Raw genomic sequence first — 19428 nt, 5'->3', positions numbered from 1 at the left:
ACCATAAATCCTATATGAAGACCTCCGCTGCATTTCCTGTGAACTGAAAGTGGGTAATAAATGCAGTCATATTAATCTGTACAAGTCTCTCAAGCTTCAAAAAAATCACACACATCATTTTTTTTTTTTTATGGACAGGGATAAAAAGTACTTTATTTTTATGGACCGTCCATTGCAAGACTTAATAGTCTTCTCACCTTGGCATGCCAGGCTTGACATGTCACTCTCTGCAAACAGAAACGTTACCCCGGTAAGGTGCCTGTGTCCGCAAATTCAGATTCTGGTTTGGTTTTTATCCTAAGTCATGTGACCAGGCTCGTTAAAGGGTCGATATTGACTTTTAGGGTTGTTACTTCCAATAGGTGGCGCTAGAGTTCCAGTCCTCTTACTCTCTGAAGAGACAATTTGCATACTTCATTTCCCAGAAGAGCATTGCAAGGCTTAAAAGTCTCCTGACCTTGGCATGCCAGTATTGACATGTCACTCTCTGCAAGGAGAAATGTTACCCCTTGGATATAGACTGTCCAGAAATTTCTGGACGGTTGGCAAACCTTGGCTGCAGTTTGTCTTTAAATTAAAAAAAACAAACAAACAAAAAAAACCCTGAGCTTTTTTCACAATCCCAGAGTCTTGGCCTTTGTCTGTTATTGTCTGCAGCGCTGATGTCATGTTGACAGTGCTGCAGCCAATCAGTTGGTGTAGTGGCTTGTGCTGTCATCTTGGGCAAAACCGTTGAGCTCACTGATTGGCTGCAGCGCTGTCGTCAGCGCTGCAGGCAATGACAGACACCATGAGCAGCAGCCGAGATTCTTCGCTAAGCCCAGGGTGAGTGAATAAAGCAAAGTTGTTTGGTTTTGTTTTTAAACTGCAGACAAGGAGACAGGGTTTTTCCGAAAGTGTAAAACCCCTTTAAGCTCACACTGCTGAAATTCTACAGCAGAGGATTAACCCCCTTTGTGACCATATAACTTAAAATATGCATCTTAAACGCTCAGGGAGTATATGAGCCCACTCTTTACACTGCAGATCCTGAAACTGCAGCGATTGGAGCTAGCTCCGCTTGCTGCAGTTTAACACGTTAGCTGCTGCAGACAATAGCAACTGTGCATCTAAGTGGTAAGAAAGTTTGAGTGAGGTGCTCTGCCAGTTTAAAAAAAAAAAAAATGTAAAATTTAGTTTAGTTTTTTTTTTTTTTTTAAATTTAATTCTTAATACATGTAAAGAATATATACTTATAAAAGTTTAATTTACTCCCCTTTTCCCACTTAAAGTAAATCTAAAATAATGCAGCAAATATATGTAATGGGGATTTTATGTGAAAAAAAATATATAATTACTGGGGAGTAGTGATGAGCGTACGTGCTGGGATAAGGTGTTATCGGAGCATGCTCATGTGCTAACCGAGTGACTTCAGCGTGCTCGAAAAATATATGTTAAAGACCCTGCGGCTGCATTTTTCGTGGGTGTTAGACAGCCGCCGCAATACATGCAGGGAATGCCCATCAAATCGGGAATCCTTGCATATGTTGTCGCTGTCTAACACACGCGAAACATGCAGCCGTCGGGACTCGAAATATAATATTCGAGTATGCCGAAGACATCCGGTTAGCACCTGAGCATGCTAAGAGAACACCTTAGCCGAGCAGGTTCGCTCATCGCTACTGGGGAGAGTTTTCATAACAAAATGTTATATAAGGTGATCAAAAAGGCGTAGGTACCCAAAAATGATACCAATAAAAAATCTACAGCTTAATTTCATAATTTTTCATTTCTTTTTTTTAACTATTTCCACCTTTTCACTTTTTCCCACAAGCTAATACACGGGGTGATGCAGATTTTAGCCGTGTTCTTTTAAGGATGCAGCACCTGTATGAAGATGATGAAGACCCCGTCCTCTCCAAATCCACTACAATAAATATCAAGGTAATTCAAGGCATCTCCTTCCTAAGAGTATATTCAGCACAGGATAAACGCACCACCCTCTCATCTTTACCATTCCTTATACCTGTAGTACCCAAGTATCATTGCCTGCTCTGTGTATAGTGCACCCGCTATTTGGTAAAGTACAACACTGTGCTATGGTGGCCGCATGCATCAAAAAAGACTGTCCAGTCTAACTTTACACTCCTTTTTCGTTGACTGACTCTGATACAGAGTTCTTAGTCTCCAATTTTCGCTTATGAGTGCCATTAGTGTTTATCTGTAACTAGATGGTGGCCCTATTCTAACGCATCGGGTATTCTACAATATGTATGTATATAGCAGCCACATAGTATATAGCACAGGCCACGCAGTATATAGCACAGGCCACGCAGTATATAGCACAGGCCACGCAGTATATAGCACAGGCCACGCAGTATATAGCACAGGCCACGCAGTATATAGCACAGGCCACGCAGTATATAGCACAGGCCACGCAGTATATAGCACAGGCCACGCAGTATATAGCACAGGCCACGCAGTATATAGCACAGGCCACGCAGTATATAGCACAGGCCACGCAGTATATAGCACAGGCCACGCAGTATATAGCACAGGCCACGCAGTATATAGCACAGGCCACGCAGTATATAGCACAGGCCACGCAGTATATAGCACAGGCCACGCAGTATATAGCACAGGCCACGCAGTATATAGCACAGGCCACGCAGTATATAGCACAGGCCACGCAGTATATAGCACAGGCCACGCAGTATATAGCACAGGCCACGCAGTATATAGCACAGGCCACGCAGTATATAGCACAGGCCACGCAGTATATAGCACAGGCCACGCAGTATATAGCACAGGCCACGCAGTATATAGCACAGGCCACGCAGTATATAGCACAGGCCACGCAGTATATAGCACAGGCCACGCAGTATATAGCACAGGCCACGCAGTATATAGCACAGGCCACGCAGTATATAGCACAGGCCACGCAGTATATAGCACAGGCCACGCAGTATATAGCACAGGCCACGCAGTATATAGCACAGGCCACGCAGTATAGAACATTGCCCACATAGTATGTAGCACAGCCCACGCAGTATATAGCAGCCATGTAGTATATAACATTGCCCACATAGTATATAGCACAGCCCACGCAGTATCTAGCAGCCATGTAGTATATAACGCAGCCCACACAGTATATAGCACAGCCCTCATAGTATTTAGCAGTGTGGGCACCATATCCCTGTTACAAAAAAATAATTAAAATAAAAAATAGTTATATACTCACCCACCGGGATCTAGGGAAGCTCTGGCGATGCGTGCGCGGCTGCCGCCATCTTCCGTTCCCAGTATGCATTGCAAAATTACCCAGAAGACTTAGCGGTCTCGCGAGACCGCAAAGTCTTCTGGGTAATTTCGCAATGCATCTCTGGGAAAGGAAGATGGCGGCAGGCGCATCGTCCGACGACGGAAGGTGAGAATAGCCGTTTTTTTGTTATTATTTTTAACATAACATCTTTTTACTATTGATGCCGCATAGCAGCATCAATAGTAAAAAGTTGGGGACACACAGGGTTAATAGCAGCAGTAACGGAGTGCATTACCCGCACCATAACGCGGTCCGTTACCGCTGGCATTAACCCCGTGTTTGCGGTGACTGGAGGGGAGTATGCGGGCGCTGGGCGCTGACTGCAGGGGAGTAGGGAGGGACTAATCGGACTGTGCCCGTCGCTGATTGGTTGCGGCAGCCATGACAGGCAGCTGGCGAGACCAATCAGCGACGCGGGATTTCCATGACGGAAGTTGCCGACAGAAAGACGGAAGTACCCCTTAGACAATTATATTTATAGATAGGCTATGGGGCCATTAACATGAGAGATATATATATTTATAGAATTTTTTTCTTTTTTTTTTCTTTGCACCCAAAGCAGTCTGTGGAAAATCCATGGAGACGTGCGATTTTGATCCGAGGGTTGGATCAAAATTGGCAAGGCAACTCCATGGGTTCATGAAAAAAATCCAGGACTGCCAGAAAGGCAGAAATGAAAAGGTGGAGAAACTTTTTTTTTTTTTTTTTTCCTTCATGTACAAGAAAAAACTGATGACACTCAGACCACACTCTAAACAAAGTACGTTCAGAATAATCAGTCTGTTTTTTCTTGTGCTTCAACTGAATGAGCCCTTAATGTGACTTTGGAAGTTTTCTGATGAAAGAAAGTCACAAATTACGGTACATGCCACAATTTGCAACTAATTAGATTTTGTGCACCTCTGTGGCCCAAAAAGTAAAAAATTAAGGCTTGGCAGAAGGGGGCGAGGCTGCATTTGGCTATATACAAATGTATTATAATTTACTCCAGGAAGTAATGCATTAAATGTATGTAGATTTGATATTTTTGGTGCACACACGCTGCTTAATCAGGTGCATTTTACACCAGTGTTTTTTTGTTTTGTTTTGTTTATTTTTAAGACCTCTACCCTGCTGTATTTTTGGGTAAATGGTGGAGTTAGAACACAGCAAGTCAGAAAACCCAGGATGCTTCATATGAAAGGGACCACCCACTGGACACTGCTTTATATAAAAAGAAAAAAAATGCTCTACATCACATTTACCAACCAAGACATCCCAAATCACAGGGCCCTTGTACAGGGACTAAAGCCCGTTACACACATCTCTTGAGCCGAATGTACCGCCCTCATAGGCGTATTCGGTAGAATGCTGCTGAGATCAGGTCAGGGGACCAGTGTCCGGGAACCAGTGTCCGGGCCTGAGATCTCTGTCCATACTCGGACCGTGAATGTTGAATGTTTGAAACCGGCCTCAGTTGGTTGTTTTGTTTGTTTTTTTTCTCCTCTTTTGCACAAGTTACATAAATAAACTTCAGCCTTATCCGCTGTCATAACGGTTTTGATTTGTTAATATGATGATTAAAATGATTTTTAGCCCAAAATAAATAAATTCAAGAAAAAAATATCCCCAAAGTTGACCAACCCCCTTAACCATAAACCTCTTAATATCTTGGCTATACAGATTTTTCCTGGAACTAAACCTCCTAACGCCAAGCTAATACAATTATGCCTGGTGTAGGTCCTCGGGGGCTGTGCATGACACACATTCAAAGAAGATATATATAAAAAAAGGAATTTCCTGAGTCATGCTTTGCCCCCTGAGGTTCCTGCATCAGGCATAACACAATGGGGCCGATTTAAAAAAAACAAAAACTGTCTTTGATGCCCATAACAAGCAATCTGAGCTCAGCTTTCATTTCTTAAACCGTTCTGGTAAAATATAACCTGCGCTATGATTGGTTACTAAGAGCAACACATTCTCTTTTAGATAAAATCAAACCCAATGTTTTATTTTGTGTAGAGTGATGCTTTAAAGAGTTTTGGCTCCTCAAAACTGCTGATGGCACTAGCTAGGTGACAGCATACCTAGTTTTATGGTCATGCTGCTTGCAAGAATGAGAAATTAAAGTTTAATTTCCTCCTTACTGCAATTGTAAGTGTCCTGTGGGTGGTCCTTTTCATATGAAGTGTCCTATGGGTGGTCCTTTTTCATATGAAGTGTCCTGTGGGTGGTCCTTTTCATATGAAGTGTCCTATGGGTGGTCCTTTTCATATGAAGTGTCCTGTGGGTGGTCCCTTTCATGTGAAGGGTCCTGTGGGTGGTTCCTTTCATGTGAAGGGTCCTGTGGGTGGTTCCTTTCATGTGAAGGGTCCTGTGGGTGGTGCCTTTCATGTGAAGGGTCCTGTGGGTGGTGCCTTTCATGTGAAGGGTCCTGTGGGTGGTGCCTTTCATGTGAAGGGTCCTGTGGGTGGTGCCTTTCATGTGAAGGGTCCTGTGGGTGGTGCCTTTCATGTGAAGGGTCCTGTGGGTGGTGCCTTTCATGTGAAGGGTCCTGTGGGTGGTGCCTTTCATGTGAAGGGTCTTGTGGGTGGTCCCTTTCATGTGAAGGGTCCTGTGGGTGGTCCCTTTCATGTGAAGGGTCCTGTAGGTGGTCTCTTCTGCACTAAATGTTTCATAACTCTCCTTTGCTACCAGTGGTAACGGACTCCTGGTTAGACACTGCAACCATCAAAGCAGAGGGAAGGGGATAATGCGCATTCAATTAGAAAGCCCAGGATACTTCACTTGAAAGGGACCGCCCATAGGACACTTGCAATTGTAGCATAAGGAGAATTAAAACTTGTTTTTCTAGGTCATACAAGTGGCATGAACATCAACCTACATAGGTTTAACTACCTTTTAATCTTGTTTCCCAGCTTTTTATGGTCAAGCTGTTTCAAAACTACAGCTCCCAGCATGCCCTGAGAGATGCAAGCTGTTCAAACATGCTATGGGTTTTTGGGTTGCATCATCTGCAGGCTCACAGGTTGGGGAATCCTGCTTTGATTGCATGGTAATTGAAGCCATAATATGGTATATTACTTCGTACTGATCTATAATATTTACACAGATGGAACCCAGCGAGCCACATAAGCTGTAAACTGCTAGTCACCACCAGTAAAGATCCACACCATAAAACACATTTTCATATACTCTGATAAGGAGCTATTCCTATATCCATTTTACTGCCTATTACTTTTTTTCAGGTATTCTTGAGATATTAACACTTTTCCTTTTACAATTTGCTGCCTTGGAAGACCGACCACCGCGGCGGCAAGATAACATAACATGTGCAGTGCTTACAGGCTTTTTTCCCATTGAGCTTGTAAACGCTGCTTTGAAACTGGCTAGCATCGCTTGCAAGATATACAGCAGCGGTGGCCTTTCTCCTAGTCAATGAGCTGAAAAGTAAAGTTAATATCTCAAGAATGGCTGCAAATTGTAATAAGAAGTAACTTACAAAAGTGCTGGTCTTTCCAAGCACTATCCAACAACGCCCGTCTATGAAGTTGGACATAGCCCTTTAATAGACAGGATAATCATCTACAGAAATCACTGTCCTGCATTACATAGACAGCCTATTAGTATTTATTGGCACTGTGTAATGAATGCTTGATTTCCTAAGCAGTGATGTTGAAAAATTTAAAGGGAGTCTGTCATCTCCAAAATCGTATATAAGCTAAGCCCACCAGCATCAGGGGCTTATCTACAGCATTCTGTAATGCATTCTGTAATGCTGTAGATAAGCCCCCGATGTATCCTGAAAGATGAGAAAAAGAGATTAGATTACACTCACCCAGGGGCGGTCCCGCTGCGGTCCGGTCCGATGGGCGTCACGGTCCAGTCCAGCGCGTCCTATCTTCATAGGGTGACGTCCTCTTCTTGTCTTCCTGCCGCAACTCCGACACAGGCGTACTGTCTGCCCTGTTGAGGGCAGAGCAAAGTCCTGCAGTGCGCAGGCTCCGGGAAAGGTCAGCCCCCCACTGCCACCCATAATTGAGAAATATAACAAGAAAATGTTACTGTTTGGGTCATCCTCTTTATTTAAGTGGTTTCTTACCTATATCTGTTTTGGTTTTGTAAAACCTGAGTCACTGCTTGCTCTACGGTTGTCACCCAGTGTTCCCAGGCTCCTGATCTGCACACTTTCCACAGTAAAGGATATCCTGTAAATGTGATGGGAATATCACCTTAAGGCAGGGTTCACATCAACGCTAGTGCCTTTTAAAGATCGCGTTATGCGATCGCGATAGCGCAGGGGGAGCATCTGCGCTATTGGTGATGGACCCGGAAACGCTGCAGCCCGCGTGTGAGGGTCCGTCACAGAATGACGGCACATCGCTAACCCATGTCATAATCGGTATGCGTTAGCGATGTGCCGTCATTCTGTGACGGACCCTCGGACGCGGGCTGCTGCGTTTCTGGGTCCGTCACCAATAGCGCAGATGCTCCACCTGCGCTACATAGTGGCAGTCAATGGGTGCGCTAATGCGTCCGTTACATAGCATTAGTGCCGCTGTGTAACGGATGCTGTCAGCACATTGCCATTGACGCAATGTGAACCCGGCCTAAGGGTTCGGTCACATCTGCGTATTAAAAATCGCTCCAGTGTTTATCCCGAAAAGTTGGACGAGTGTCATGCATATGTCATTCCGTATGTCATGTGAGTGCTATGCGAGTGTATGATTTTCTTTTCCTCTTCTAGCATCTATATGCAACGCATTATTAAGAAAATCTTTTACATATTATAATACTTTATGTAACTTAAAGCTAGTTGAAATAAAGATATAGATATGTGATATAAAGATATTCGATATATAATAGGATAGAATAAATGGATATCCTGCAGATATATAATTTCACACACCCCTACATATTATAAAATTGCACCCTTTAGTGCCTTTCAAGTGGAGTTTATTGTTAAGTTTTTTTAGGCTTGTTTAAGCTAATAAATGAGAAAAAAACGGCTTGGGGTCTCCTCTATTTTTGATAACCAGTATAGGTAAAGGTGACAGCCGTTGGCTGATATTATCAAGCTGGGAAGGTCTCTGGTTATTGGGCCTTTCCCAGCCTAGAAACACCATCCTGCAGCCACCTCAGAAGTGGAGCATCACATTAGATTCGCCAGTTTCGGCACATTCCCTTCTCTCTTCCTGATTGCCCTAATGTGATGGCAATAGGGGTAATGGCGTTTGGGGTTCACGTCAGCTGTGAAGTGTCCAAAAAACACTGTTGACATCAAAATCTGGTGTTAGTAATCGAGAGAGGAGTCTATCAGACACCCGCATTACTAACTCGGTAATAAAAAGTAAAAAAACAACACTTTTTTTTTATAAATCAGCCCCCCACACTTTCCCTGGTTCATTGAACCCCATGCAGGTCTGACGTAGTCCACGAATGGAAACCTGAAAAACACAAAAAGTGGGAAATAAAAACGAGACACTGTCCTTTGTTCACTAATTTTTTATTAAAAAAGAAAGTTTCACCCAGGTCTGGCATAATCCAGCACTTCCCACGACGTTCCCCGAATCTGTCTTATAAAGCCTGTGGAGCCTCGTTCTGAGTCTCCATAGGCTTTAGCAGCAGCCACTCCCGGCTCACGCTGCTCTCCGAGACCCGGCGACTGTGAAGAGCGGTGACCTCAGTAATGTTATCGCTCATCAGGGCCGCCCGGTCTCACTGAGGGTAACGTGGGTCAGTCCGAATACAGCCGAGGAAAAACTTGCAGATCCGGCCTGACTCATTGATTAACATTAGCATTGCACTTGGCTTATGTATACGCATGTGAACGAAGCCGTATAGAGTGATACTTGTTCCTCAAGTGCATCAGCACAGATATGCCTATTTGGATCTGACAACGCTCCATAACTACCCCGGAAGCGGCACAAGTGGCTGGCCAGTTGCTTGTCACGTTGTTTTCCCAGATGCAGGCATAATAATGAAAAGTCTAGAGTTTGCTAGAGGCAGATAACGCAAGGGCTTCTTCGATTTACTAGTGCTTTTATGAATCGCTGGGAGGACGTTCTCTTCAGACACAATATTTTCCTCTGAGGTTGACCTCGGGTTCTCACGTGCTTTCATATAGTCATCGCTTTATCAGACCACAATGACTTCAGAAAAGGTGTCTGCAGCATGGGTCATTTCCAGTTAACAGGCTCTTAATATATATTCTAAAAGAAAGTTTAGGGGGGAAATCCAGGCACCATTGTGATGCTAGAAGGGCAGGAATCTCCCTCAAAACCATAATCTGGACTATTGGTTTTAACTGATAGCCATGGGTCTAATGGAAGCGGTTTTAACATATTACTTGTTAGATGCATAGGCTTGAATGCATTAAAATACATAGGAATTCCATGGTAAAAAAAAAAAGATATTGAAGAAATAAATGAAAGCTTATTAATCGAATAAAAAGCAAACCATTTGTTTTTCTTAACTATTTTTATAAAAAAAAAATAAATTATAATTTAGAAAAAACAAGATAATTTATGACCGTGTTAGCGTGGGCTTCGCATACTAAATTTTTTTTTTTTTCTTAACTTTATGTTAGCTGCTTCTTCAGTCTCTGGGAACCGTGAAGTTAGTGGAGGAACGCTCTCTTACTGGAACCTGGGACCTGGCCACCATGAAGCGGTGGAAGTGGAAGTCCACACAGCAAAAAGACAGTGGTGGGTTCATAAATAGTTATGACTGATTAGGAAGTAAATGCTTTCCACTGATTTATTTATTTTTGTTGTTGAAAACTTCCTCTTATTCTCTGAAAATCCTTTCCCTCCAACTGTAGCTTGTTCCCAAAAAAGTGTGCTTTACTCACTCTCCCCAGGTCGGGCGCAGAGGCTCTGTCACTGCTACAGGTGTCTGTTATTGTCTGCAGCGCTGCCAGTAGCGGCACTGCCAGAGTTGACAGCACGAGCTACTGAGCTCATCCATTAGCTGCAGTACTGTCAATGTAACAGCAGCTTCAGACAAAAACCGGCATCGGGAGCAGAGGCGGTGACTACTGGACCTGGGGAGGTTGAGTAAAGCTTAATTTACTTTTTAAAAACAAACTGCAGCAGGGGGACACAGTTCAGTAGCTTCTTTAAACTGTGCTTTTTTGGTTCTTTTTTTCTTCCCCTACAAGCCTCTATGGGGAGCCTAAAAACGCATGGTAACATCATTTTATAGTATTGGTAGATTGTTATTCTTCTACATGTATGTAAATACCAATACTGCACACTTGGATCATGCTATCTGCACAACAGTGCGCTCCTCCACCCTTTAGTATCTTCCTTTGAAGCCCCCTCTTTCCTTAGATCAAAGAGCAGTACGTTCTAACCCGTCAGCCACACAGTAAGGAAGAAATATGAGTAATTGCTTAATTTAATTATCACTATAGAAGTATTTTGTTTCCTGAAATTACGGATATACCCAAACATAACAGGTACATCTCATATACACTAAATGTAGAATTTCTCCACTTCGGAGTTGTGAACAGGGGGTCAGATGACCCCCATTCTCCCATGATTTGGGTTGCGGAATTTTCATGTATCAGACCTATATTGCGTATGCTGCTGCCGGTGTAGAGTTTTCTCTCCCTTCCAGTTATCTGATCGGGTCCTTGTAGCTGCACTTTAACATTTTGATTCCCTATGATTGAATTATATCACTTTACAGGGATTCTTTTTGGTTTATATAAATCAAGGTTAATGGGGTTGTCTGGGATTAAATATCCTGGTCCGTAGGGTTGCAGCTGTAGAAAATAACAAATACTTACTCTCCTGACATCCAGAATTTTTTTTTTTCCACCGCTGTTCTGGTCTTGACAGGCTGCAGCGGTGATCTCAAAACTGTAACGCACATGACTGCTGCAGCCAATCACTGGACTCGGCATCTACATCAGCAGAGCCGCTAAGTCTATCGATTGGCTGTAACTGCCATGAGCGCTGTAGTAGTGATGATGTCACCGTTACAGCTTGTCAACGAAGTTCATTTACCGCACTGAATAAAATTGCAGGAAATACTCCCATGTCACAGGACGTTTACGCTCTACATGGGTTTCAGCCTCTGGATTTGTCTTCATCAACTGACTGCGAGCTGGAATCTTGGCAATCATGAGCGATGAAAATCTAGAATATATTGGGCAAATGTAGAACTTTTTATTATTCCCCTGGGTGTGTATCCAAAAGATAAACCCAGCTAGAAGGTAATGTAAGCATTAGTTAATTTGTGGTTTCCTGAATCGGGGTCTTGACTGTGTCTATTCTGTGTTTTGCAATCTGAAACACTGAAAAGTAAATAATGCACAAATCTTAGTATCTATGACCGTTCTGCTTGGCATGGAATTATGAATCCCGTCTGTTAGTCTCTACCATCGATCACATTTTTTTTTTTCCTCCACCGACATTGGAAACCAAGCCCATGTAGTTTCCGTCAACAATTAGTGTTAACTTTATTCAATTCCTCAGCATTATTAAAATCTGCTTACTGTCAGTGAAAAGAATACTTCACAATTAGAGGGTGCTGTCAGCTGTGAAGTGGACACAATTGTGTACCGTATAGACCATGCTCTGTGAGCTAAATGAGTTTGCTACAATGTATCAGTCTGTGGTCCAGCTGTTAAGCTCACAGAGCATTGTCTAGACTGGCTACAATTGCGTACAGTATAGACCATGCTCTGTGAGCCAAATATGAGTTTGCTACAGTGCTTGAGTCTGCGATCCAGCTGTTAAGCTCACAGAGCATTTTCCAGACAGGTTACAGTTGTATCCAGCTGACTAGGGATGTATTGATTTGCAGCTTGTGAATGTAAGCGAGTGTTTTCTCACTCACTGACAGCAAACCGAACATTTGAAAACAAGTATGTTATAAAGTTATAGAACTTTCTTACAAAAAAAACCTAGCTTTTTTTCAGAATTGTTTAATATAGCTATGAAGCAGCAGTGAAACTGAAAGATGAAGTTCCTTTTGCTGATTTATTATATTAAAGCAGTGAATATGTTTTTAATATACTTATTGCTTATTTAATATGCTAATTATTCCTAATCAGTGTATTTTTTTTTTTTTTATTCTTTTTTTCTATGTAGATGAGAGAATGTCTGCGAAAAGCATGGAGGACTTTACTGTAACTGTTGCACCAAAGGAAATAAGAACTTTTTTTGTATATTTTCAGTAATCACTAGTTCTTGTACTATGGAAAAAGTAGTTTGATTTTGTTTTTTATTTTTTTTTGTGCCAAATGAACTTCAGAACAGGAGATGTGAATAGGTATCTGGTGGTCTTCAGTGTTGGGTAGAACCCGACATTGGTACCTGGTGAGTGGGAATCTTTTCAGTGAACTTCATAAATTTATTATATAGAAGTCTTTGACCATTTCTGCCTAAACTTTAGCGACCAAAGAGATGTATTATATTGTAAATAAATAAATAAAAAGTCAGTTGAATATATTATGTACATGATGCTTCAAATACATTTTGACAATTAAATTTTCACTTTTAAATGAGAAATATATATTTTTATGGCTACATTATTAGAGTTTGCATATTCTGCCCATGTTTGTGTGGGTTTCCTCTAAGTTCTCAGGTTTTCTCCCACACTCCAAAGACATACTGATAGGGAATCTAAATTATGAGCCCCAATGGGGACAATGATGATAAAGCAGCGGCGTCCAAAGCAGAGCTCCGATTAATGTTAACCATTTAAATGCCAGTGGCATTTAAATCTCACATTTGTCAGTGCTCACAAACCCTAGTTCCCATTAGCCCCCCCCCATAATGTGATCATCCCCCCCCTTCTGAAGGTCCCTGCCTTCTTGGTGATCCTGTGAAACCGAGTCACAGCCTGAGTTTCATAAGAGACAGTGATTTTCACTATATATTGCAATCTATAGTACAGGTGCTTCTCACAAAATTAGAATATCATCAAAAAGTTAATTTATTTTAGTTCTTCAGTACAAAAAGTGAAACTCAATATGTAGAGTTATTACAAAGTGATCTAGTTCAAGTGTTTATTTCTGTTAATCTTGATGATTATGGCTTACAGCCAAGGAAAACCCAAAAGTCATTATCTCAGTATATTAGAATAATTGACAAAAAAACACCTGCAAAGGCTTCCTAAGCATTTAAAAAGCTTAGTCTGTTTCGGTAGGCTCCACAATCATGGGGAAGACTGCTGACTTGACAGATGTCCAGAAGGCAGTCATTGACACACTCCACAAAAAGGGTAAGACACAAAAGTTCATTGCATATTAATGGAAAGTTGAGTGGAAGGAAAAAGTGTGGTAGAAAAAAGGTGCACAAGCAACCGGGATAACCACAGCTTTGAAAGGATTGTTAAGAAAAGGTCATTCTAAAATTTGGGGAAGATTCACAAGGAGTGGACTGCTGCTGGGGTCATTGCTTCCAGGGGCACCACACACACAGATGTATCCAGGACATGGGCTACAAGTGTCACATTCCTTCTGCCAATCCACACATGACCAATAGACAAAGCCAGAAGCGTCTTACCTGGGCCAAGGAGGAAAAGAACCGGACTGTTGTTAGTGGTCCAAGGTGTTGTTTTCAGATGAAAGTAAATTTTGCATTTGGAAATCAAGGTCCCAGAGTCTGGAGGAAGAGTGGAGAGGCCACAATCCAACCTGCTTGAGGTCTAGTGTGAAGTTTCCACAATCAGTGTTGGTTTGTGGAGCCATGTCATCTGCTGGTGTAGGTCCACTGTGTTTTATCAAGACCAAAGTCAGCGTAGCAGTCTACCAGGAAATTTTAGAGCGCTTCATGCTTCCCTGTGCCGACATGCTTTTTGGAGATGGAAATTTTATTCTCCACAAGTACTTGGCACCTGTCCACACTGCCAAAAGTACTAATACCTGGTTTACAAACAACAGTATCACTGTGCTTGATTGGCAGCAAACTCGCCTGACCTTAGCCCCATAGAGAATCTATGTGGAATTATCAAGAGGAAGATGAGACACCAGACCCAACAATGCAGACGAGCTGAAGGCTGCTATCTAAGTAGCCTGGGCTTCCATAACACCTCAGCAGCGCCACAGGCTGATCGCCTCCGTGCCACACTGCATTGATCCAGTAATTAATGCAAAAGGAGCCTGACCAAGTATTGAGTGCATTTACTGAAGATACTGTACATTTCAGTAGGCCACCATTAAAGATATTAAAATCATTTTTCAAGCTGTTGTTATAAAGTTATAATTTACTGAGATAATGACTTTTTTGGAGTTTTCATTGGCTGTAAGCCATAATCCTCAACATTAACAGAAATAAACACTTGAAATAGATCACTGTGTAATAACTCTACATAATAAGTTTCACTTTTTGTATTGAAGAATTGAAATTAACTTTTATTCGGTCCCCATGACAGCACCACGAGAGAGGGGATCCACCCTTCAGGGACAGGAAACCTACAGTCATAAAGGAGCGGTACCTCTCCCGCATCAGTTGGTTTCCTGTCCCTGACACGTGATCCTCTACAGACATACCTGTGTAGAAGATAGAAGTCATTCCCAGGCCTGGCCGGTCGGCTCAGGCAGCGGGGGTCCCCTGCCTCGGCCGTTCCATGCCCTGGAAGTGCCACAGCGTGTCCAGGGGGCCTGCACGCTAGTGAGCAGTAGCAGGCAAGCGATGTCCAGATTCAGAGTGTGGGTAATTATGCCCAGGACTGGCAATGATGTGTGTGCTCTGGTGCCGCGGTTCTGGCCCACGGCGGTGGTGCCTCCGGCGGCCGGTGCGCCCTTGTGACACAGCTGGGGCGTGGTCTGGTGATGTGGCTGGGGTACGCCCCTTTTGACGCAGCCAGGGCACCTCGGTGACTAGGCTGGGGTGTGCCTCTGAGACCCCGGGTATGCAGTGGGCTGCCATGGCCAGGGGGGGAAGGTTCTTGGAGCTGTGGGGAGATGTGTCTGGGGTAGCGAGCGGTGTCCTAGTTGGGGTCATGCGGGTCGGTAACATCGGGCCTGAAAGGGGATATCGCCGGCGGTGGGAGTGCCGGAGGGCACGGCCGGCAGACCCGTCCCTGACGAAGGACTTCAACCGAAATGCACATCGGGGCGCGTGTCTGCCTGTACTGCCATGACCGCACAGGTAATCACTGCTTACAGCAATAGCTAGTTTAACCAGACATTTGTGATCTGGTCTCTGTCTTGCACTCCTTTAGGATCATTACTCGCACAGCGCTCAGGTCTACTATTGGAAATATGGAGACAATCATTCTATCTCATTCAATTTGGTGACTCGTGGTTCTACCAAGTTTACGACACATGCACTTCATTGCTATTTTTGCAACTGGTGTTACTGCATACATGGGAGTTGCAAGGCCCCTGTACCTGTCTAAAACAATTGTGGTATTTGCCATTCTTACATCTCACTGCATATATCTTGAAATAGACATACATTCCACTCTACAATTCCTATCTGGTGTCCTTTAATTCTATCTCTTGCAAGCTGCAGATCCACAGTGAGATCATGTATTTATTCATATGTGCATGCTTTGGCAACCTGTAAGCACACTAGCGTGTGTGTGTGTGTATATATAGATATAGATAGATATAGATATAATTTTTTTGTGTGTGTATGTATGTATATATATATATATATATATATATATATATATATATATATATATATATATATATATATTTTTTTTTTTCAGACCAAAAGTTTGGACACACCTTCTCATTTAAGAATTTTTCTGTATTTTCATGACTGAAAATTGTACATTCACACTGAAAGCATCAAAACTATGAATTAACACATGTTGAATTATATACTTAACAAAAAGTGTGAAACAACTGAAAATATGTCTTATATTCTAAGTTCTTCAAAGTAGCCACCTTTTGCTTTGACTGCTTTGCACACTCTTGGCATTCTCTTGATGAGCTTCAAGAGGTAGTCACCGGGAATGGTTTTCACTTCACAGGTGTGCCCTGTCAGGTTTAATAAGTGGGATTTCTTGCCTTATAAATGGGGTTGGGACCATCAGTTGTGTTGTGCAGAAGTCTGGTGGATACACAGCTGATAGTCCTACTGAATAGACTGTTAGAATTTGTATTATGGCAAGAAAAAAGCAGCTAAGTAAAGGAAAATGAGTGGCCATCATTACTTTAAGAAATTAAGGTCAGTTTGTCCGAAAAATTGGGAAAACTTTGAAAGTGTCCCCAAGTGCAGTTGCAAAAACCATCAAGCACTACAAAGAAACTGGCTCACATGAGGAAGTCCCAGGAAAGGAATACCAAGAGTCACCTCTGCTTCTGAGGATAAGTTTATCCGAGTCACCAGCCTCAGAAATCGCAGGTTAACAGCACCTCAGATTAGAGACCAGGTCAATGCCACACAGAGTTTTAGCAGCAGACACATCTCTACAACAACTGTTAAGAGGAGACCTTCATGGTAAAATAGCTGCTAGGAAACCACTGCTAAGGACAGGCAACAAGCAGAAGAGACTTGTTTGGGCTAAAGAACACAAGGAATGGACATTAGACCAGTGGAAATCTGATGACTCCAAATTTGAGATCTTTGGTTCCAGAAAAGGTGAACGGATGGACTCTGCATGCCTGGTTCCCACCGTGAAGCATTGAGGAGGAGGTGTGATGGTGTGCGGGTGCTTTGCTGGTGACACTGTTGGGGATTTATTCAAAATTGAAGGCATACTGAACCAGCATGGCTACCACAGCATCTTGCAGCGGCATGCTATTCCATCCTGTTGGACCATCATTTATTTTTTAACAGGACAATGATCCCAAACACACCTCCAGGCTGTGTAAGGGCTATTTGACCAAGAAGGAGAGTGATGGGGTGCTACCCCAGATGACCTGGCCTCCACAGTCACCAGACCTGAACCCAATCTAGATGGTTTGGGGTGAGCTGGACCGCAGAGTGAAGGCAAAAGGGCCAACAAGTGCTAAGCATCTCTGGGAACTCCTTCAAGATTGTTGGAAGACCATTCCCGGTGACTACCTCTTGAAGCTCATCAAGAAAATGCCAAGAGTGTGCAAAGCAGTCATCAAAGCAAAAGGTGTCTACTTTGAAGAACCTAGAATATGACATAATTTCAGTTGTTTCTCACTTTTTTGTTAAGTATATAATTCCACATGTGTTAATTCATAGTTTTGATGCCTTCAGTGTGAATGTACAATTTTCATAGTCATGAAAATACAGAAAAATCTTTAAATGAGATGTGTCCAAACTTCTGGTCTGTACTGTGTATATGTATGTGTGTGTGTGTATATGTATATGTATATGTGTGTATATATATATATATATATATATATATATATAATATATATATATATATATATATATATATATATATATATATATATATATATATATATACACATACATACATACATTTATTCACTCCATTTTGGATTAATATGTACATCTAGTCTTTTTGAATTGATTGCATCCAGTGTTTGATCTAGGCTACGTGTCCATTAATGTCAGCATTGTATGGTCTTTTGTTTTGGTCATCTTGTGTAACGGGCATATATACACTTTGTGTTGTTATCACCGTGTTATCATCCTGTGCTTCGCTCTTTTTTGTCTTTAAATAAATTTTGTATTATACTCACTTATTGGTGCCTATTTTTGTTTATTGGACCTTGCAGTTCGTTTTTTTTGTCCTTGCTTTCAGTTGAAAGGGGTAATGTCCACACTAGAGGGGTTGGGGTGGCTTGGGAATATCAAAAAGTCACGTTTGCAGCCCCTGAAAGTGCAGGAATTCCTGGGACTTGTGTATTTGAGAGGGCGCTATTGATAGGGAAAGGGTTTTCTCATAACCTAGTAGCCACTTTACTTAAGAGTAGGAAAGCTTCCACAACAAAGATATACGCCAGAACCTGGACCAAGTTTCTATCAGTCTCAGGCGTGGGGGTTGGAGGATAGGCCAAGTTTTGGATTTCCTACAAAAGGGCCTAGAGATAGGATTATCCACGATGTGATCTGGCAGGCAATTATTGGTTGGCTAGATTTATTAGGGCATCGGCGAGGTCTAGGCCCATCCTTAGACAGAGGCTCATGCCTTGGGATATGAACCTAGTTTTAACAGGGTTAACAGTCTACCTTTGAGCCCATTGAGGTAGCCCCAATAAAAAAATTTTCCCTTAAAACGGCCATTCTTGTTGCATTAATGTCTGCCTGTAGGGTTAATGACATTCACCCCCTGTCCAGAATTCCACCATATACCGAGTTGCGGGAGGATAGGCTCATTTTGAAGCCAGATCCCTCATATCTACCAAAGGTAGCCTCTACGTTTCACAGGCTGATAGTTCTTCCTTCATTCTGTGCCAATCCTGGGAATCAAAAGGAAGAGCGGCTCCATTCACTAGATTTTAGGGGATGCCTACTTAGATATACTGTATTTCAATAACTGACCCTTGGAAGAAGGATAATTCTTTATTTGTCTCCTTTCAGGGAGCTAGGAAGGGGCTTAAAGTCTCAAAAAGCACTTTAGCTAGGTGGATTAGGGAAGCAATTTCCTTGGCCTATACAGCAAGTGGTAAGGCAGTTCTAGAGGGGTTGAAAGCTCACTCCACATGGGCCGTGGCAACTTCCTGGGCAGAGAGATCGGAGGTGTTGGTTGAGGAGATATGTAAAGCGGCTACATGGTCTTCTCCCTCCATGTTTTTCAAACGTTATAGGCTTGATATGGGTGCCTACTCCGATCTCACTTTTGGGACAAAAGTGCTTCCGGCTGTGGTCCCTCCCTATTTTCCTTACCTTTCAGTAATTCTCTCATGGTGCTGTCATGGGGGACCGAATAAATGCTTAGTTACTTACCGGTAACGGTGTTTTTCGGAGCCCGTGACAGAACACTTATTTTCCCCCCTTCACGTGTGGGTGAGCACTTCTTTTTGCCTTAGCATAATCACGTGTGGAAAGTTATTTTGTATATGAAATAATGTGTATATATTGCTACTAACCTGGGAGGTCCTCTCATGTAATCCAACTGATGCGGGAGAGAGGTGCTGTCCTTTCATGTCTTTAGGTTCCTGTCCCTGAAGGACGGATCTCCTCTCTCGTGGTGCTGTCATGGGCTCCGAAAAACACCATTACCAGTAAGTAACTAAGCATTTTGATGGTATTCTAATTTTGTAAGAAGAACCTGTATAAGCCATCAAA

The 19428-nt window shown here is 42.6% G+C and overlaps 1 protein-coding gene across 1 annotated transcript in view; it reads left to right on the top strand.

Annotated features, from left to right (window-relative positions):
- MAN2B2 (mannosidase alpha class 2B member 2) overlaps window positions 1–12801 on the top strand; it is a 54028-nt gene extending 41227 nt beyond the window's left edge. The window contains exons 17-19 of the mRNA XM_077280110.1: window positions 1814–1923; window positions 9870–9987; window positions 12385–12801. Coding sequence (XP_077136225.1) covers window positions 1814–1923; window positions 9870–9987; window positions 12385–12473 — 317 coding nt within the window. The 3' untranslated portion in view covers window positions 12474–12801. The remainder of the gene's footprint in view (window positions 1–1813; window positions 1924–9869; window positions 9988–12384) is intronic.
- The last annotated feature ends 6627 nt before the right edge of the window (window positions 12802–19428 follow it).

The sequence above is a fragment of the Ranitomeya variabilis genome, chromosome 1, assembly GCF_051348905.1.
Source record: "Ranitomeya variabilis isolate aRanVar5 chromosome 1, aRanVar5.hap1, whole genome shotgun sequence".
NCBI classification, from domain to species: Eukaryota; Metazoa; Chordata; class Amphibia; order Anura; family Dendrobatidae; genus Ranitomeya; species Ranitomeya variabilis.
This window is presented reverse-complemented; position numbering and strand designations above follow the sequence as displayed.